The sequence below is a fragment of the Girardinichthys multiradiatus genome, chromosome 8 (genome assembly GCF_021462225.1).
Source record: "Girardinichthys multiradiatus isolate DD_20200921_A chromosome 8, DD_fGirMul_XY1, whole genome shotgun sequence".
Lineage (NCBI taxonomy): Eukaryota > Metazoa > Chordata > Actinopteri > Cyprinodontiformes > Goodeidae > Girardinichthys > Girardinichthys multiradiatus.
This window is the reverse complement of record NC_061801.1, coordinates 40,039,218-40,060,937: the sequence shown is the minus strand read 5'-3', so window position 1 is coordinate 40,060,937 and position 21,720 is coordinate 40,039,218. Positions and strand designations below refer to the sequence as shown.

The following is a 21,720-nucleotide window of genomic DNA, read 5'->3' as shown; positions in this document are numbered from 1 at the left end:
AACTTAAATGTTTTTTCTTGGAACTTTAAGCTTACATGGTAATTTCCCAGAACTTACATGTTATATTTGGAAACTTGCAGGCTCCTTTCCCAAATGAAAGTTTGCTTTGCTGCAAGTGACATTCTGGGACAGGAGATAACCTCTGGACCTTACAGATTCCACCTTGGAACCGAAAGGTTCCATTGTAGAAGAGAAAGGGTCATTTCCCAGAACCTGCAGGGTTCTTACTAAAAGAATAAATATAGAGATGGAATCATTCACCAAACTGTACCGTTTTACTACCAGATGTGATTCTGCTTATTTATTTAAGTAAGCAGATGTGTTCCAATTTTATGTATCTGTTTCAAAGCACGTTGTCTGCCTTAGTCTACAGAGACATTAAAGATTTTTTATTTTCTGGGTTAAAGTATGAATAAAACGTAGTTTAGACTTTAGTCTTTTTTGCCTTTAGTTTTATAAGCATGAAATATAAAATGTTTTCTAAAACATCCATTTGTGTATTATGGATCTATCTGGTTTTGTTTCCTCTCGTGGAAATGACGTTTCTTCTGATGCTGATTTTAGTCATTTTTTCCTGACGTCTCTTGTTTTTGTGTTGCAGGTTTACGCTCCGTCTGCCAGTACAGCCGACTACAACAGGGATTCGCCTGGTTATCCCTCCTCCAAACCGCCCAGCGCTGGCTTCCCCAGTTCCTTCTTTATGCCAGGTGAGAACTGGATTGAGCATTTTTCAACTGAACCTACTGAAAAACTGGTCCATTGGACAGATGAGCAGATTTACCTGAACTAAACTGAAAGTTGTTCCTGAATTAAAAAGAAAAACAAGTTAGACACAGATTTGATTTTATTCTACCGGCAACTAAAGGAGAAACTGTTTCCTTACAGTGACTTTATTGACTTTGTACAAAACATTAACAAAATATGTTTTATTGTGTGTTTGATGTGTTACACAAGTTGGTGAGGTGACATTTTCCTTCTGTTTGTTAAAAATAGTTTTTTTCTCTTTAAGCTCCTTAACTGTGTTTCATCTTAAATACATGATCCAGAAATAAATGCCAGTATGTAACTTAATTGGAAGTGTCAGTTGTGTCCAGCCTCTCCATATTAAACAGGTTATTCTTACCTTCCTAAGGTGAAGAAGGGAAGCAGGTGTCCCATATACAGATGTGTGTCTAAAATCAAGTTAATGCACAAAGTGGATCGCGTTACTAAACTGTATGAGGGCACTGAGTCACTAGGAGGCTTGTAAACATAGAGGTCTCAGTTTATTCCTGTCAGTGCACAGAAATTCATCAATCTTACCTGCATGCATCTCATCATGTATGTGCACCTGGGTCAGTCTGTCATGTGCTCTGCTGAATATATGCAATGCTTTACAGTCAAATCCACTTAAAAAGGGACAGTGTTGGTGGTGATAATTAAAAAAAAAAATAAATAAATTGTTTGTGTGGAAATGTGCCAACTTTGAACAAATATGTTACGGTCAAATGTTTCTAGAAAAATAAACACTGGTCTTTGTTTTAGTCAGATATATCTATTTTTAACATAGTTAAACATCTAAATGACCCGTTTTTAAAAACATTTACAAAAAGATTGGAAAGCTGTTTGATATCGTCCATAAAGTCAGATGTTTTCTTTTTTATTTGCCTTGTTGAATAAGTTGTCCTTCCAGAAGGAAACATTGACTATTTGTGAAAAACCAAAATGTTGAGGCCAGTTAAAAAATAGCGGAAACCTGCACCAAACCCAGAAATGTAATGACTGTGAACAGTTCGGCTAACTGCTAGCAGTAGAATTAGTTAAAGTTAGCTTATTGCTTTATAACTATTACATTACAGAGTTGAATATAACCACTTGCTACCAGAGTTATGGTTAAATTTAAATCATGAAGTAATTTGGTTTGATTGTTCAGATCATAGCAAGCAAACACTACAGCAGCTGATACAGTATGCTATACTAGAGTTAAGCTAGCAACTAGTACTGGTGCGCTAACTGACTAAACGTTACTGGTGACCACAGAAGCTTAGATAAAACATCATGTTTTTAAAAAGTAATGTTAATGTGCTTAACCAAAATGAACTAGTAGCAACCTAGTCAAAAACAGCTTGAGTTACCTTGTTGTTCCTAACTGTTAGTCAACTGAAAACAGCTGGTGACCCTAAAAGCTAGTATTAATTTAACCTTTGCTAAAGCTAATTTAGGTGAGGTAACGGGTACAATAAGTAAAATGAAACAGAGTTAACCTAGCAACCAACCGCAGGCAGGTTTGCTTGTACCTGATTGCTACCCGACTTGAGATTACTGGTGACTACAAAAACTACCATGAATATTAACTTTTGCTAAAAGTAATGTTTGTGAGGCAACTGGTTCATTTAACAAAATAGAGCAGATTCGAGCAAGTAGCCTACCATTACCCAACAAAAAGAAATCATAGTTAATTAGTGCTGTACAGCCAACTGACTAAAAGTAAGCGGTGACCACAAAAGCCGATATGAATCTTAACTGTTGCTAAATTAACGTTAGTGAAACAGGGGTACATAAATAAAATTAGCTATAGTTACCCTACCAATTGTTTGCTACTTAGCTAAAATCAAGCTAAGTTGATTAGTTACTGATTGCTAACAAGTCGAAAGTTACATGTGATTAAAAAAAGCAAATACAATGTTGCCAAAAGTAATATTAGTCAGGCTACTGGAGCAATTAGCACTTCCACCAGCATTTAGTAAGCAGTGGTATTTCGGCAAATAAATGCTAAGTTAGTAACCTAAAAACTGTGCTTTGTTGGATAGTACCCCATTACTAACGTGCTAATATAAGTGTTTATGTTTGTGCAAAAGCAAAAACCCAGGGATCGCTTTCGGTAACCTGTACAAAAAGTAAAATGAACAGGATTAAGCTAACAGCCACTAGCATCCCTTCTGATTCTTAGACATTTCAGAGTTTTTGCTTCTTCTGTCTCTAAAGCCCAAGTTTAATGTTGTGTTCTATTTGGATTTAGAAATTGGGAATTTTAAGTTCCAAGTTTAAAAAAATGCTCCAAAGTCAGAATTTTTACTTGTAAAGTTAGAAATTCCTCATCAACACCAAATCCAACATGGCTGCCACCCATGTAAAACAGAGACAATAAACAAATTATTTGAACTTGTAACAGTTGTGACCTATTAAACTATCAGCACAGGTAGCGTTGTAGAGCATCTACTTGTAAACGTATTCCTTTAATGTTTAGATCATGAAAATAGAGATAAATAAATTATCATTGGCTTTTATTCGTAACAGAAGTTACTCTGGTTATTTAGCTTGATGAATATTCAATTATGTCCTCTCCCTGTTATTGGTTGAATAAAGGAAGTAATTAATGAATTAACCTCATCTCTTCCACTGTTGCTCTTTGTGTTTCTCCATTAGATGGTCACCACAGTGGAGACCCCTGGAGCAGCAGTAGCAGCAGTATGAGCCAGCAGGGTTACCACAGCAGCATGTTGGGGGGCGGGAACTCAGCACACGGCCCCGCCCAGAACTCCTCCTACTGCGGGATCCACCCTCACGACAGATTGGTGAACCGGACTACTAATATTAACGTTCAGAGAGGCTAGAGACGACTAAACAGATGAAGGTCTAAGCGCTGTAGTTTCTCCTGGTTTGCTGCAGGTCTAACATTTTGAATCTCTCTGCAGAGCTACCCTTCACACTCATCCACAGACATCAGTTCCAGCCTTCCTCCCATGTCCAGCTTCCATCGAGGGGGAGGCGGTGGAGGCGGAGCCAATCACTACAGCACCGCCTCTTGTACCGCCTCCACCAACGGCACAGACAGCGTCATGGGTAAGAAACCTGCATTTACAGCAAACCTCTGCGTTATACTGTCGCCCCTGGCAACCCGTGTGAGGTCAGCGGGTATAGTAGTCTCACTTTTGGCTGCTTAGCAATTGTTAGGAGCTACCAGTAACAAGCTGCAGTATACACACTCCAGTTCATACAACCTGTTGGTGGAAAGTCTGTTATCTATTTTTATTCACATGTGGTTCTCCAGAGTTCCTAAAATGTTAAACAAACCACTAAAGCTAATATTTTTCTATTTTTACAAACAAAGGGGGCCAAAGATCACAAACTGTACTTCAAAGAATCTAATTTAGTCTAGAGTTTTAGTCCAAGTGTTTTTAAAACAGGTGATCCAAGTTAGTGCTAATGCCGCAGAAGAAGTGAAGGAGCTCTATGCTGTTCTCTGGAAATCAAAAGCCAGTCATTGATCCTAAGACCTCAATGCTTTTTATGCAAGTTCATTGCTTTGTACTCAAATGTCCTGCATGTTGAAAAATGAAGGAGAAAAATCTGAAGACCTGAGTGTGGAAAAGTGTAATATTTTGTAATAAAAAGGACCCTGAATGTAACACATGAATCTGCCTTGATCTAAACCAGCTCTGACTAATTATTCTGGGTTATTAAACGTTTTTTACAAATAAAAATCAGTAAGTCTAGCATGCGTTTGTATTCCACCCCACTGAGTCAGAACTTGTAGAATCACCTTCCTCTGCAGGTCCAGATTATTTTGAGGTACGTCTCTACCAGCCCATTCTTCTTTTGAAAAATATTGGATCAAGAGTGTCTGTCAACTTTTGATTTTCAAGTCTTTCCCCAGATTCTCGGTTGGATTTAAATCTGGACTTTGACTAGGCCACTCAATCACATGAATCGGCTCTGATCTAAACCGTTCCATCATATCTCTGCCAGGATGTTCAGGGTGGGTGTCCTGCTGGAAGGTGAACCTCCATCCCAGTCTCCGGTCTTCCTCTGCCTCTAACAGGTTTTCTTCCAGGATTCACATGGATTTCGCTCCATCCATTTTCCATTCAACTCTGACCAGATTAAAGATCAAATTAAGCATGGTTGGAATCTATTTATAATTAGAATAGTTGAGGATTTTATTTGGGGTTATGAAAGTACATTAGAGGCTGAACACAAATGCAGAACACACTTTTCAGACTTCATTCGTAAAACAAATGTAAAACTATGTATCCTGTTCCTTCAGCTACTAGTTACTACTACTACTTAGTTACTACTACTAGTTATGCCCCTGTGTTGGTCTATGACATAACTTCCCAGTAAAAACTGCAGCTGTAGCGGAATAAAATCTCAAGAAGCAGAACAGGTAAATAATATTTTTATATTTCTGTAATCAGCTTGCAGGAGAGATATGGATAATTTCACCTTTGTGAGGCGTTTAAAACACGTGGAAGTAGTTTGGGCCCCATAAATGTTTGTAAGAAACATAAAGACGTTTAGGCCTAAATAAAAAATGTTAACGAAGTAATCATCTAAATGTTTCTGAGTTGGTTTATATCCTGAGTTTAAACTAATCGTTTTACTTTAAATTAGGTTTTCTTGTGATAAACTGGAGACCAGTATTGAAACAGATGAAATAGTAAACAGCAACGATCTGAAATAAAGCTTTAAAAGGTACTTTTGTCTTTGAAGAGCTGATGGATCTGGACAAACAGAAAAAAAGCAAACCAGCTCCATACACCGGGTCTCCCCTCCTCTGCGCCTGTAAGCTCTAGTTTATGAAAAAGATTTTCCTCTGCATGTGTTTTCAATGATGCATCCAGCAAGGATGCGAGTTTGTGCAGCGGTAATCCTCCGGATGGTTTACTAGGCCAGTGGTGTGGCATGAGTGAGACATGAAGCTCTAACCCTGGAACATATGCTGCTTCCTGCCCGTCTCTCTACCTGTCTGTCTTTCCAGCAGCTTAAATGAGTCTAGTCCTGCCAATCTGGGTCATGCATTCATTCGCCGTGAAGAGGACGTGTGTGTTTTTCATACTAACTTGTGTGCATGGGTGTCCATCTGGGATTGGCTATCAGGAGGGAGAGCTGGGAGCGTGTGAGAGTCCATGTGGGTGTGTCAGTTGTTCCTGTGAGGTCACTTCCTTCCTCTCTGACCTCCGAGGTCGTCAAGTCTGAAGCCCATTCCGATTGAAATCCATGCGGGTCAAAATGGGAATATTTATCTGTGGATCCTTCACAGAATCTCTCCCTCTCAGCATATCTGGTAAAGATGCCGATTGGAACAGCTTTAGAGTGAAATTAACAGCTCAGCTGGGTGATAAATGGTGCAGGGTTCTTATGAGGACTGGAAAGGTCCAGAAAGGTTTGGAATGATCTAGGATTACATTTTTCTGGTCTGGATAAGTTAAGGTAAGCCTGTTAAAGCTGCAGTTTGAAGGGTCAGAGAGGAATCCTCATGAACCAACAGCTACTCTACCATTTAAATGTCAAAACACAAACAAACAAAGACAAAAAATGTACAGAGAAAATATGTGGAAAATCTAAACAACTACTGTATGTAATAAAACCATTTGAGTTGGATTTCTGGTTGGACAGTTAGTCTGTGATTTCCACTGCTAATGAACATGTTTTGCCAGTTTAGGTGTTGAGCGGATGGGCTGAATTATTAAACATGTAGTCAACAACATCCTTATTTACCAGAATGCATCCTTCTTCTCCCCTGTGTGTTGGTGTCTTTGTGTGTCACAGCTAACCGAGCACAGAGCGCCGCAGCCAGCAGCTCCCAAACAGGAGACGCCTTAGGGAAAGCACTCGCATCAGTAAGTACAGCGCTCACACATGTGGACCCGTTTTCATCCGGACTTGAAGCCGTTTAATTGATGCTGTTGAATGATCTTCTCTGTACAGATCTACTCTCCAGATCACACGAACAACAGCTTCTCATCCAACCCTTCCACCCCAGTCGGCTCGCCGCCTTCACTCACAGGTAAACCAGGGTGTTCATTGGTTGACATTTAAAAAACCAAAGCAGAGCTGAGTCAGAACCTGGACTCGACTTAGACCTCAGTGCAAACTCAGAAAAGAGACTTTCTGCACTTTTAAATACCTTAAGAAGGGACTGGTAAAATGAAAAATAATAAAATTTGATTTATTATAACTGGACATGAAAGATATTTTAGGATCAGTGACAAATAATTCTTGACGATTACGATTATATTACAAATTTAATGTAAATTCAATTATTTGCTATTTTTCTCCGTTCACCACGGCTCTTCTGCAGATCTGACCAATCCACTTAATCTTAGCCCTATTTTACGTCTTCTTTAACTATTTGCTGCAACTTGGATTAATCTTGACCGGTCCCCTTCCTCGTTTTACCTTCTGTCTTCCCGGGTTTCAGCACCACCTCCAGCGTCATGGTGGAATATAGATGAAAATCGTTGCTTGATGAGCACTTTCAACCTTAGACACAGCAAGTCCCCATCAGAGAGCTGGAAAATGTTCACAACCTTTTCAAAAAGCTGATGCAGAATCACTTATTTAAAGCTGCAAGAATCACAAATATAGACTTTTACATCCTGGAGGGACTGGGCCTGTGCACAATAGATACATTTGATCTAATTAATGTAAAAGAAGCTAATTAAAGGTGCTAACACAAAAGCCTGAAAACACACTTATTGTCTTATACTGATTTTATTTGGACTTATTGTCACTTTTTGTCATGATTTTTGGTTCACTACTTTTCCAACAAGGTCAGCTTGTTATATTGCCACCAAAAACAGTGTTGACATCTATAATTTTCCACAGGTAGCCACCAGAATAGATATTTTAAAAAGCATTTTACTGTCTGATCAGGCCTCAAATTTTCCCTGGTCGGAGCCTCGGTTTACATTGATTCACCGTTACAGCACTGGTTTCCAACCCCCATGCCTAATATATAGACACCCTCATAGGAGGTTCATTTATTAAACTAAAAATTTATTCAAAAAGTACAATAGACCCTGCTAAAAAAACATGGTGTTCGTTTATAATACGTTTTAGAAATATTTGGCTTTGCACACCTTAAATTTTGTTGTTTCAGCCTCCAATGACTGCATTGCGTAGAAAATTGATATTTTAATTGAACACTTTTGTTTGTAAATTCTCTTGAATAATATAAGCCGTTTTTAAATCGTCTTTTGCACCAATAAATCTATAAAATGAAGCCCTTACTGTTGCTGTGTCCACTCCAGATGCCTCCTCTTCTTATTATTCCCAACAATTATTCCTCCTCTCTGCAGATGCCGTAAACTGCAGCCGCTCCTTAAAGTGAAAAATTACTTTTTCTAATAATAATTGTGTCAAATTTGTCTGTAATTGTCGGCGCTACACATGCCGTTTGATATTCCTCCGCCTCGCCTTGTGACTGATAGCTTTAATTACGCACACCACTTCCACAAACCGTTCGCAAACCTGCCGGCTCTGCAAACACGAGCCCTCTCCCCTCTTCCTCCTCCTCCTCGTCATCATCATTATAGCCGACTAGGATATTGCCTGCGAAACCATAATTGGTGTTTATCATTGTGTCAGAGTTACTCCACTTTTAACAAATTAGAAATGAAGCCTATTAGAGCAAACTACATGCAAATTGATATCCAGGGCGAATGCCGTGAGGGTGTTTTACATCATCGGACTTGGAATAATTTAGCCGCCGTTTAATACATATATTTGTATTTGCACATGAATGTACCCAGGTGATTATGCATTAATTAGCATATGTAAATGAGCATGTAATATGAATAAAGGAGAGGGGAGAGAAAAGACAATGAAAAAGAGAAACACGTTCTAATGAGAAGCAATCAGTTACAAGGTGGAGATGGTAGGAAAACATGAGGTATTCGCCCAGAAGAAAGCTGAGAGGTTAAAGGGAATGGCTTAAAGGAGGAAGAAAACTGTCGTTTTCATAAATATTAACAACACTCCTGAATATAATCCAGTCCTGTAGACCAGAAACATTCAAGTTAACCTCATGTTACATGAAGTAGAGACAAAATATCTTGGACCAAACTTACACACAGCGGCGAAGACCTGCAAAATACGGATTACCCTTCATTACTGGAAGCATTACTGGACTTTTCACTTCAGTGATAGACTTTCAAAACTCATCCTTAGGCCCAATGACCAGATGCCAGAAGGTCATCTGGTCAAGTATAAAGTCATATGAGCGTCCTGGCATAGCGTTCAGGAAGGAGACTGGTTCTGTGACCCAAAGATGAAGATGAAGGTGAAATATATGAATCAGCCCCAGAACATAAGCTCCGGGCCTTGTTAAGTTGCTGTTGAAGCTGGTGAAAGAGTCGTTACCCACCCTGAAATATGTCCTGTACCAACATGGGCTGAAAGACCACTCAGCGAGGAAGAAGCCATCACTCCACAAGCAACCGAGAAAGACAGATTAGAGACATGTCCTGTCTAAGGAAACTAAAATTGAAGCCTTTGACTTTAATTACCGTTCTTATATTTGGAGTAATCAGGAGGAACCTTGGAAAAAAAGACCATCCCAGCTGTGAAGTAAGGAGGTGGCAGCATCATGTTGTGGGGTGTTTTGCTGCAGGAGGGACTGGTGCACTTAACAGTGGAAATATTAAAGTACTGTCTCCAGAAATTAATCAGCAAGTTGAAGCTTAGGAGGTTCTCCAAATAGACAATGACTCAAAGCGTTCCTCCACATTAGTGACAGACTGGCTGAAGGACAACGAAGTCGATGTTTCGGAGAAGGCCCTGATCTCAGTCCCAGAGAACATTAGTGGTCGAAGCTGAAAAGGTGTGTGAGAAAGGCGGCCTGCAAACTTGACCCAGATACACCGGTTCTGTCTGGAGGAATGGGCCAAACTACCAGCAAACTACAACCCAAGTCATTCAGTTTAAACAGTAGCTCTACCAAACACTAAGAAAGAAATTTAAATTTGGAAGAATTTGGAAGTTGGTTCTGAAGAATGTTTCAGAACCCTAAATGCAGAGCAGCAGATGACGTCATAAAGCAGTACGTCTATTATTTCACAGAAGAAGAAACGTTTGCTGTGTTAAAAAGGAGTGTATGTAATATATTTTGGTCAAACTCTGTGAATTTACTGTTATTGAGTGAAAACAAATTGACAGCTACTCCTGTCCGTCTCGGTTCTGCTTCAGTTTGGCACTGAACACCACCTGTCATCCCTACCAACCTCATGTTCATGTAAATTCACTGGTTCTTCTCTGCCTACCTGCTAATGAGACCTGTTGATTCAGATCCGATCCTTCAGAGCAACGAGCAGACAAAACGCTTGTTTACTCTGCTGAGAACCTCTGCTAATAAACCACTTGTACCTCTGCAAAGACAAAAGCCCGGTATTAGCATGTTTGTGATGAGATAAGACTGGGTTTGTTTTTGTCTCTGAGTGTATTCTGGGTCCAGGCGCCCTGGGTGGAAACAGTGAAAGTGTCCTTGTGTGTGAAGATGTTTTGTCTGCTGGTCGCCACATCAAGAGCGCGTTTTTCTCCCAACATATAGAAAGAAGGAAAGCGGGTTTTGGCTCTAATCCACACCAGACGTGTCGGTGTTTCCTGCACGGTAGCAGGGGGTGGGAGGGCTGGAAAGGGCTGGAGGTTGCTGTCCCATCATGCTTTGTGTTCATCAAAGAATACACACAGATGAAGGGACGTCAGCCCGGGGTAAACAAAAGCAGAAAAAAGTTTGAAGGGTCAGAAAAGCCTCCTACGCATGTCTGTCTGGTCCTTCACTCGCTGTCCTGGCTTTTAGTCTGCTGCTGACCTCCTCTTGTTCTCCAAATCCTCTCCTGATGATGTCGTCTCGTCTGCTCTTCTTCCAGCTGCCAGTTCAGCCGTCTGGTCGAGAAATGGAGGACAGGGAGCGGCTTCGCCAAACTACGAGGCTCCTCTGCACTCACTGGTAAGAGAAACAAACATGTCACTAAAAGTATTTACTCATCCACTAAATATTTAAATCCTGACCCTTCTAGAGGTGTCTTTAGATGCATTTATGAAAGTGGTTTAAAAAGGACTGAGAAGTGGGCGGGGTCGGCAACCTTCTGCAGGGTCATTAGCTACAAACCTCCATACTTCATCTTCATAGAATGGGTTTCCATGCCTGGGCAGCTGGAGTAAAATACGCCACCACTGGATCCCAGTGATGAATCATGTCTGTCTGGTGGAGTCTTGGTTTGGCAGGTATCGGGAGAGCGGCACATTTCTGGCTGCACCGACTGTCAAGTCTAAAGTTTGGTAGCGGGGGGATTATGCTGTGGGACTGTCCTTCAGGAGTTGGGCTCAGCTCTTTAGATTCTCAATGCTTCAGGAAACCAAGACATCTTGGGCGATTTCATGCTGCCAACTCTGAGATCCCTCCTTGTTCATGGATGAGAGAGCTTGGTGCAGTTGGCTTCAAATAATAACTTATGTTTTTAAATATAGATATAATAATAAATGCCGGTTTTAGCAGTTTTTCAGTCTTTATTGGAATAACTGCATTGAATTTCTCTAAAAGTACCAGTAATGTTTTTCTTCTCCTTTGGTTGGAAACTTTCTGCATCATTTCCACAAATATCAACATTCTGGAGAGAGTTTTCTGTTCTTCTTTATTTTAAAACCTAAAATAAGAAATAAAATGGAGTGTATTTTAAAATGAGAGCTAATTTCCTATAGTAGATATTTATAAAAAAAAAATTGTTTGACTTTTTTCCGAAGGTCTTGTTACATTAGCAGCTCTAAACGGGTTTTATGCAGCTGGACTGAGGGCAGAAACGTCTCTCTGGATGTTAAAGGTTGCAGAGTCCTGGTGCTAGAAGAACCTGACTGGACTGCACAGAGTCTTCACCTCAACCTGATCAAACATCTTGAAGATTAGTTAGAGCAGAGACCTTCCAGGCCTTCTGCTGAAGAAGGAGGACTGCCTCCAGATTCTTTACCTTCATCTCGTGTGAGGAGTTAGTTGGTTGAAACTTGGCCACAGTTGGGTGTTCAGCAGGACACGATCCCAAACACACATCAGAGCTGGTTTTTATAAATCTATAGAGAGCAAACATCAAGCTAATGGAAGGCCTTCCTAAAGCTTCAACCTCAGCTAAAAATGTGCGGATGGTCTTTAAAAACAGTCCAGTCTTTGTATCAAATCTGCGCATTTAATGAAGTCTACCACCTGAGAAGAGTCAAATGTCTACCAGGTGATTTCTGATGAATAATAAAACATCTCCTTACAAGACCTTCAACTAAACTGAATTAGTGGGGGTGTATGTATATATATGAGCTCGTGTGCATCTAGTTCCTGTTTTGTAACAGTTGGGACCATTTCTTCCACCCTAGAAACACGTTTTACGTTACTGGATCCTTGTTTTACCCCCCAGGTTCTTGTGTTTACCCGTCATGATGGGTCCAACATGTTCTATATAACTCCAGTGACTCTTGTCATGTCTTATGCAGCAAAGTCGCATCGAGGACCGCCTGGAGCGTCTGGACGACGCCATCCACGTACTGCGAAGCCACGCCGTGGGTCCGTCGACGGGAATGACAAGCAGTCACGGCGACATGCACAGCCTCATCGGAGCCGCGCACACGCACAACGGCGCCATGGGTGCTCTGGGAAGCGGCTACGGGACGGGGCTGCTATCAGCCAACAGACACTCGCTCATGGTAGGAGCTCGGCTGTTTGATGATGTCATCCGTCTGTCCATCCAGTCAATGATCTTTTTTAAGGTTGCATAAATTGTGAAGAAAATGTGAAATATCGTGTTTTTGAGCCCTTTATTTGAAACATTTAGTTCTGTGCTTCTATCATGAGGTTCCTGTCGTGTTTTGCCACTACAGTAGTGACCTGACATCATTGGAGGTCATAGTGTTTATCAGCTGGAATATAAAACTAGTTTTATATCAAACATTACTGCTCCCAAGGAACCTAAAGAAACTTTATACTTTTTTTTTTTTTTTTTTTTTTTTTTTTTGTCAAATAACTTTATTCAAATAATAAAGGAAAACATCATTTAATCCAGTTTGGTCAGAAGAGAGAAAAGTGATGTCTTGAGGCTATGAAGTTCATGTTTTCTACATTTAAACATAAAGAACTAAACAGCTGCGTGACACAGGGAGACGTGGAGGGAGCTTCGACAGAAAGACCATGAAATGCAGCTTCACTGTGTAAACACGTCCAGATGCATCAACATGTTCCCTCAGAGGAACCATGTTTACAGTCTGAAGTCTGGACTGAGCTGCTTTTTACCTGGGACTGTCTATCACCTGGAAGATGCGCTGCTGCATTGACCGTTCAGCATGCATGACTTTACGTCTCAGTGCTTCTCACTTCTTTACATTCATGTTCTAGATGTAGACCACCTAAAATTATTTAAATCATTCTTAAAGAGATAGAAATCATCCCATAGATGAACCTTGACACTGTTTTAACACAGCCCCTATTTTCTGATAAGCAAAACTCTGGGTTTGAAAGAGGGTGTACTTTCTTTTTATAATGACGGTAAATAAGGAAGTTCTGCAAGTTTAGGACAAAACTAACATGTTTGAGTTTCTTACTAATTTCATGGCTAACTGCCTGCAGGATTCCTTAAACTGTTTTTGGGGGAAACTTTAGATTTAGGATGTTTGGGAAAATCTCAGTTTTTATCTGGAGATTGTTCGAAGCTCTTCTCTGCCTCTCGGACACAAATTTGGCCCAAAGCTTTACTGATCACCGTGGAGATTTACTCTTCAGGTTTACCTTGTGTTAAGGATAATATTTTTTCCAATTACTTTTTATTTATCTGGAAGGAAATCCAAATATGCTGGTTTTAATGTGTGTGTAACTGGTGGAAAATGAGAGTAAAGTGAAGTGAAGGTTGAGTGCTGAAAACTGTTTACTTGTGGACTCTTTAAAACCCAAGCTGAGGCATAAATGGCCTCTTGTGCTGTCATTAGGGCCAGAGTTTGTGTTTATTCAGGGTGTGGATTATTAGCTGATGGAGTAACACACTCATTACTGTACAGCTGAACCTACAGCAGCTTCAGGACGGGATCCTAAGACATCCAAAGGGCTCCAAAACGCTGAAATGTTGTAGCTGAGTTACTCAGATCAGTTTTGCAGGGTTTATTGTTAAGGGTTTGACAAACCATCTTAGGTGCCTAAATAGCAGGCAGCTGGACTTCTTTTGTTTCTGGAAGACGTTTCATTTCTTATACAAAAGTTTTTTTGGTTCTGACTCCTGCTCCATTCTTAGGTTGTTCTTCCCAAAGAGGTGAAACAAGAGAAGAAGTCCAGTTTCTTCATCAAGTCCTTGATGTCTGCACCAACAAACAAATAAACTATTAAACAGTGGATTAATGTCATGATAATGAAATAGAAAACTGACAAAAACTTAGTTTAGTGCTAGATGTTGAAAACATGACACATAATATTGTTGAATATGAAAAATTATGATGATAATTGGTATTGACCCAGATTTTCTTTACTGCTTTGTATTATCCCAACTACTCCGCCAGAGTTTTCTGATCTTTATTAGTGAGATCTACAGTATCATGAAAGAAAATAAGTTATTCAAACCAATCTGGACCTTTGTGAATTGGTAGTCAGGACTCCATCAGTCTGGAACGGGTTACCAAGTCATTTCTAAGGCCTTAGGGAGCAGGGAACCAGAGTAAGAACCTTTATCCACACATGGAGAGAACGTAGAACAATGGAGAACCTTTCCAGGCCTCTTAGCTTATTAGAAAGCAGAGGTGTTTTGACTGGTACATGAAATATAGTTACAAAATACTGCAGCAGTGTTTCAATGGCAGTATTGCATACATTGATGCTGCATTGACAGTTGCCACATGATATGTTGTGCAGCCTTAATTTATTTGAATTAGGGACAAAAAACATGCTTATAGCCTCTTCAGCTCTCACTCCTAAAGATGTTTGTTATGCTTTGCACCGGTGCATGAGGTAATAAATGTGTTGCATGTACAGGGCTTTGTTGCTCATTTGTTCACAGCATAAACAGGAACTCTGAGAGGAAGACGGATGTTTAAAAAAATGACGCCATTGTGTTTGCATCAAGCCATTTTTTTTTTTCAGCTTTTCTCTTGTTCTTGTTTTGATCTGTGTTTAATTCTTTCTGGCAGTTTTAAAGGCTCTTTCTTTCTACATTTCTGGCCTCATCGTCGTTTTAACAGTACACACATATTCGTCTTGTTTTGCCACATATTTACTATGAGACATCTTTGCTGTGATCCCTGTTTTATCATCCTGTCCTGATGTACTCAGTTGGCTTTCGCGCTCTCAGTTTTCATGCACACACACACAGCTGTCTGCAGTTTGGCAGCATTAGGGCCGAGACGCTTGCAGGCTGAGATCATAACTCTGGGAAAACAGGTGGTAAGCTGATGTGGGACCGAGACATATACAGTTCACAGCTATGAGTGCATTATAAACACAGAAAGAGATGCATATGTCCTAACAATCAGCATTGTCGTTCAGGCATTTAGGGTGAAGGTTTTTGGGCTTGTCGGGACATAGAACCGCCACATTAAAAGCTAAGGGGATATGGACCTAATATGTAAGAAAATATGATCTGAAGTCAAAGGAAACTCATAACTTCCCTCAATCTCAGTGCGTTTTTAGCTTTGCTCTCATGTATTGAAGCAGATCCAGCCTGTTATCTCCTCTAATGGAAACCTAAACACCCCGAAATAAAAAACTGAGAACAGACTTCCTACTAATTAACCCGTAAAGAGACAGAATAAAGTTTACTTTGTACCAGTTTTAGACAGAGATCATTATTTTCCTTTTCTAACTTAAATAATGCTATTTTTTCTCTGCTATGGTGATAAGTTCAGATTAAGGATGAATACAAATGCTCTGAAAGTTGTTTTTTGTTTTGTATATTCAGGTCACTGTGTTTTAGCGATGTGAGAAATTGTTAAGACCTTTTGAGCAATATTGACAATTTTAGTATAATAAACACACATCTGAAATGGTAATTCTCTAAATATGCTGATATTTGTGTAGCATTTTCACATAAACATGGTCATTTTTAGCCATAGAAAGTAGAATTAGTATAATAGCATTATAGTTTCCTAAGTGTCCTAAAAACTTTATCATCATTAGAAAAGGAGAACAAACACATTGATAGTGTCTTTTATTGTTTGTTGGACTGTTTGCATGCTAACCTTTCCAGTTTGCTTAAACTTTGGAAGTAAATATGGCATGACTAGAAAAAAAGAGAATAAAATCCAACGTTGCTATGCTAACTTAGCTTTGCAGCATGCTAACTATTCTAAAACAAATGTTACTAGTAGAAAAGAAGAAAAGGTTTAGGGGGAGCATCTCTTGCTGTCTGTAGCAACAAAATAATACTAAACTGATGTTACTCTGTAGTACCTTGTATGGCTGCACGATATTAGGAAGACATGCAATACATGATAATGTGGAGGAATGTCATTATTACCATATGACTTGTGATAAAACAAATATTTCTTTCTGCTTTGGGTTCATTAAGAACATTAACCCCAGATGGTAAGCAGCTTATTCAATAAATAAAATGTGTTCATTCTATCCCAACAATGCAGATTTATGGAGAAAAAAAGTTGAATGTAGCTACAACTGTTGCTTTGGCAATGAAATAACTTAGTTGTATTTTCTTAATACAGAAAATCTTAATGCCCTCCTAAAACATTTCTGTTGCATTAAACAAACAAAAGCATCACCAAACTGCCGAAGATAATCCAAATGCGTGTTACCTATTTAATTAGCAAGTTGTCATTGCAGTTCAAGCAGTTCTGTGCAGTATTGATATTATCTACATTACTACTATGGTAATTATACATTTCCATGTTGTGCAACCCTAGTTGCTATAGTAAAATACAAGTCATCGGTGGAAAGAAAAGAAAAATGTGTGATAGTATCTGCTAGGATGGTGTTTTTAGCTAACTTAGCTTTATATCTATGGAAGCAAATTGTTACCATATTTCAAATGAAAAAGTATTTCCAGAAATGCTTTTTCATTTTAAGAATGTGGCTGCATTATTTGACCCATAAATAAAATTAGTAATTAATCATCCTATTTGCATTTTCTTCTTCACGACTGCACATTTTATGCCATAATCAAAAAGAAAACAAAGCAGACATTGCTTTTTCGTTTTCGTGGTCTGCCTGCAAAGTACTGCCCAGAACTCGAAAACGAAAAAGCATTCCGAGCGGCGGGCGCAGAAGAGTGACGTCAGCAGCCGCTGTTCCTCAGCTCCCTGCTGACCGAGCTACCCATCTTGTTTGGTAGGGCGCGCTGTGGACGTCTGCATTGCATTACATTGCAAACGTGCCGAGAAATTGATTGAATTGCAGCAGGGCCGAGCTCAATTTGTGGCAGTGGCAGGAAGAACTGGCAGTTTCGGTAGCAGGCTGTGGCATCCTCATGGTCTGGGACATCCAGCGTGTTTTTAAGCATTTATTTATATTTTTCTGTGAGTGACGATTCAGAATAGCCGCTCATGCTCTATAATAAACCGGCTGTTTGTGCAATAAATCTTTGTCATCCTTTCAACACGTCACACATACACATAGTGCTATTTATTTTCCATGTGAAGTAAATACAATCACCTTATGTTATGGGTCTAAAGCTGTTTATTAAATAATAATCAATAATGACATCATTATTTAAAGGTAACAGGTTATAACAACAATGACATCCCGTTTGCCGATAATCAGCATCAGCTTCCACAAAAACAGCGGCAACCGCATTAACAAACTTTTACGGCCGGTCTGGCACCTTCTGGCATCCTGGCAGAATCCCCTGCCACCCTGCGGCAGGCTGTGGTCATTGGAACTGCCAGTTCTGTCTGCCACTGCCACAAATTGAGCTCGGCCCTGCTGCAATTCAGAATCAGAATCAGCTTTATTGCCAAATTTGTACATACAAACAAGGAATTTGCCTCCGGTACACTTTGCTCTTTTGTTCAGTTTTTGCATTACAGAATATACAAATTTACAATATTCACATATATAAATAAAAAGGTGCATTTGCAACATCTGTATGCTGTTGTTTTGTTCTCTATTAAATGTTCATCAGAGAAACAGCCTGGGGGAAGAAACTGTCTCTGTGGCGGCTGGTTTTAGTGAACAGTGCTCTGTAGCGGCGGCCTGAAGGTAAAACTCTAAACAGTTTATGTGCAGGGTGTGTGGGGTCTGCAGAAATTTTAGCAGCTCTTTTCTTGGCCCTTGACCTGTATAAGTCCTGGATGGAGGGAAGGTCAGCTCTGATTATTCTCTCTGCAGTCCTGATTATTTGTTGCAGTCTGGACCTGTCCTGTTTGGTGGATGATCCAAACCACACTGAGATGGATGAAGACAGGACAGACTGAATGATGGCAGTGTAGAAGATGACCAGCAGCTCCTGTGGAAGGTTGAACTTCTTGAGTTGCCTCAGGAAGTACAGTCTCTGCTGGACCTTCTTTCGAACAGTTTTTATGTGTGAAGACCATCTCAGGTCCTCAGAGATGGTGGTTCCTAAGAACCTGAAGTGGTCCACGGCTGATACAGTGTTGTTGAGGATGGTGAGGGGGGGTGTATGGGGGTGGTGTTCTCCGAAAGTCCACCACCATTTCCACAGTCTTGAGTGGGTTGAGTTCAAGGTATTTCTGACTGCACCAGTGTACCAGCCGATCAACCTGCTGTCTGTATGCAGACTCATCACCGTCCTGGATCAGTCCAATGACAGTGGTGTCATCTGCAAACTTAAAGAGTTTCACGGACGAGTCCGATGAGGTGCAGTCATTTGTGTACAGAGAGAAGAGGAGTGGGGATAGAACACATCCCTGGGGGGCACCAGTACTTATTGATCTGGATCGGGAGAAGATGCTCCCCAGTCTCACCTGCTGCTGTCGGTCCGTCAGGAAGCTGTTGATCCACTGACAGGTGGAGGCTGTTACGTTGAGCTGGGTGAGCTTCTTACTTTTCCCCGCGCAGATTCTTGAGGTGTGGAGTAAACCATGGCTTGTTGTTCCCAAAGGTGCAGAAGGTCTTGGTCTGCACACACATGTCCTCACAGAAACTGATGTATGATGTCACCACATCAGTTAGTTGGTTTAAGTCAGTGGCTGAAGTTTCAAAAACAGTCCAGTCTGTGCATTCAAAGCAGGCCTGTAGCGTCTGCTTTGATTCCTCAGTCCACTTCTTAACAGTGTGAACCTTGGGTTTGGAAGCTCTTAGTCTCTGTCTGTAGGTTGGGATGAGGTGGATTAGATAATGATCTGAAAAACCCAGAGCAGCCCTGGTAATTCAATCAATTTCTCGGCACGTTTGCAACGTAATGTAATGCAGACGTGCACAGCGCCCCCTACCAAACAAAATGGGTAGCTCGGTCAGCAGGGAGCTGAGAAAGAGCGGCTGCTGACGTCACTCTTCTGCGCCCGCCGCTCGGAATGCTTTTTCGTTTTCGAGTTCTGGGCAGTACTTTGCGGGCAGACCACGAAAACGAAAAAGCAATGTCTGCTTTGTTTTCTTTTTGATTATGGAATAAAATGTGAAGTCATGAAGAAGAAAATGCAAATAGGATGATTGATTACTAATTTCATTTATGAGTCAAACAATGCAGCCACATTCTTAAAATGAAAAAGCATTTCTGGAAATACTTTTTCATTTGAAATACGGTAACGATTTGCTTCCATAGATATCATACTAACTATGCTAAACGAACATTTCATAAATGCCTAACTAGCCTAACTTTAAAGCATTCTAACAAAAATGAAAAAAAAAGGTCAGAACTGGAAAAGGAAAATATCTCAAAAAGTAACTGGAGAGAAGAAAAGAAGAGAGGAGAAAAATATTCTGAGTATGTGTTGCCTGTTTGTAGCAAAGTTATTTTTACTAATTGATTTTTACAGAGTGCTACCTAATCTGAACAAATGTTTCATCATTAAAAAAGAGCAGTTCTGGGAGTATTATTTGCGGTTCATAAAAATAGCGTGCTTAGTTAGCTTTAAAGCAGCGTAGCTATGTTGAAACACTTGTCATGATGGGGGAAGAAGTAACAGATCCAAAACGGTTGCTTTTTGCAACAAACCAATTGTTAAAAGTTTGAGTTTAAATTGTGCTGTCTAGACTAACAAAAAACATCATCAGATCAAATTAAAAGACCCACAGTTTTTATTGATGGTTGTAGGAAGGTTACAATTCAAACTAGGCTAAAAACTGCACAAAAAAGCCATAGGAGTGACTTTTACTAAAGCTGCATGGCGGATTTTTTCCAGTGCTTTTAATTATTCAAAGAATCTTCAAAAACAAAACTCTAAAGCTCTATGTCATACATAAAAAAAAGACTTGTGTCTTTTACAATCCAGGATGTCGCGTGCTGTTGGAGACTGAGCCCATTTTTTTGTTCATTGTGGGGACTGCGGCTTCTTTTAACTAAGTCAAAATGGCTGTCTGGAAAGTTGTGTTCCTCACTGTCGTTATAAAGTCATGGTGTTTGTTTTACTGCATAGCAGATGAGTTTAAAGGGTGACTCTGAAAAAGATTAGAAAGGTTAGGCGAATAAACCCCCCCACTGCTCTCTCTTTCCATTAAGCAGTGTTACAGTAAGTGAGATGACTCATAATCTGATCACTTTGCTGTAAAACCCCTAACGCTTTGTAATCCTGTGCTTTGAGTAAATGCGTTCCTATAAGCTGATGAAAGTTGCATTTACTTCTGTGTTAGTAGTTGTTCCAGTGAACAGTATGCAGAGATATCATAGACATTTGTTTTAACTAATCCCTGCTGCGTAAAATCTTATGGAAAGCTTTCAGAGGAGTGGGAGCTTTGATTTCAGCGGATTAATGTTCGATTTCAATTCAATTCAGTTTTATTTATATAGCGCCAATTTACAACACATGTCGTCTCAAGGTTCTTCACAACAGTCAGGTTCATATATTCCAATTAATCGTAACCATCGAACAGTTCAGTCAGATTCAAGTTATTTATTCAAATTGGTTATAAAGTTTTTCTATCTAAGGAAACCCAGCAGATTGCATCCAGTCAGTGACTTGCAGCATTCACTCCTCCTGGATGAGCATGTAGAGACAGTGGACAGTCACTGGTGTTGACTTTGCAGCAATCCCTCATACTGAGCATGCATGTAGCGACAGTGGAGAGGAAAAACTCCCTTTTAACAGGAAGAAACCTCCAGCAGAACCAGAACCAGAACCAGGCTCAGTGTGAGCGGCCATCTGCCACGACCGACTGGAGGTTAGAGAGAACAGAGCAGAGACACAAAAAGAACAAAGAAGCACTGATCCAGGAGTACTTTCTATGGGAAGGAAAAGTAAATGTTAATGGATGTAGCTCCTTTAGTCGTTTCACCTAGAAAGAAATAACAGATAAACTCTGAGCCAGTTTTCAAGGTTAGAGTCTGAAAGAGAGAACATAGAGTTAGTCACAGTAGAAGCTCAGTCAGTAGCCATGTCTAGGAGAGAGAAAGGGTTAAACACTGAAAGACAGGGCTATGTGGATCATCGGTAGAAGGTGAGCATTAAGTTGTTGCCAGCAGAAGCTTGGATGATGCTTCTCTCCAGAAAGGTGTCACAGGTAGACACAGAGTCAGGCCAGGTGTAGCTTCTAGGAAGAGAAAAGAGAGAACATAAAGTTAAAAACTGAAATAACAACAAATAATGCAAAATTGGAGAGTAGTGTGAGAATGTAGCGAAGAGGGTGAAAGTGGTCATTATGTCATCCAGCAGCCTAAGCCTATAGCAGCATAACTACAGAGATAGCTCAGGATAAACTAAGCCACTCTAACTATAAGCTTTATCAAAAAGGAAAGTTTTAAGCCTAGCCTTAAAAGTAGACAGGGTGTCTGCCTCACGGACTAAAACTGGGAGCTGGTTCCACAGGAGAGGAGCCTGATAACTAAAGGATCTGCCTCCCATTCTACTTCTAGAGACTCTAGGAACCACCAGTAAACCTGC

At 40.2% G+C, this 21,720-nt stretch overlaps 1 protein-coding gene across 8 annotated transcripts in view; it reads left to right on the top strand.

The window, feature by feature from the left end:
- LOC124872883 (transcription factor 4-like) overlaps positions 1–21,720 on the top strand; it is a 272,600-nt gene that overhangs the window by 224,247 nt on the left and 26,633 nt on the right. For all 8 annotated transcript variants that reach the window (XM_047373296.1, XM_047373299.1, XM_047373298.1 and 5 more), the window contains 7 exons: positions 602–707; positions 3,406–3,554; positions 3,675–3,822; positions 6,532–6,602; positions 6,691–6,769; positions 10,632–10,711; positions 12,238–12,447. In XM_047373296.1, coding sequence (XP_047229252.1) covers positions 602–707; positions 3,406–3,554; positions 3,675–3,822; positions 6,532–6,602; positions 6,691–6,769; positions 10,632–10,711; positions 12,238–12,447 — 843 coding nt within the window. The remainder of the gene's footprint in view (positions 1–601; positions 708–3,405; positions 3,555–3,674; positions 3,823–6,531; positions 6,603–6,690; positions 6,770–10,631; positions 10,712–12,237; positions 12,448–21,720) is intronic.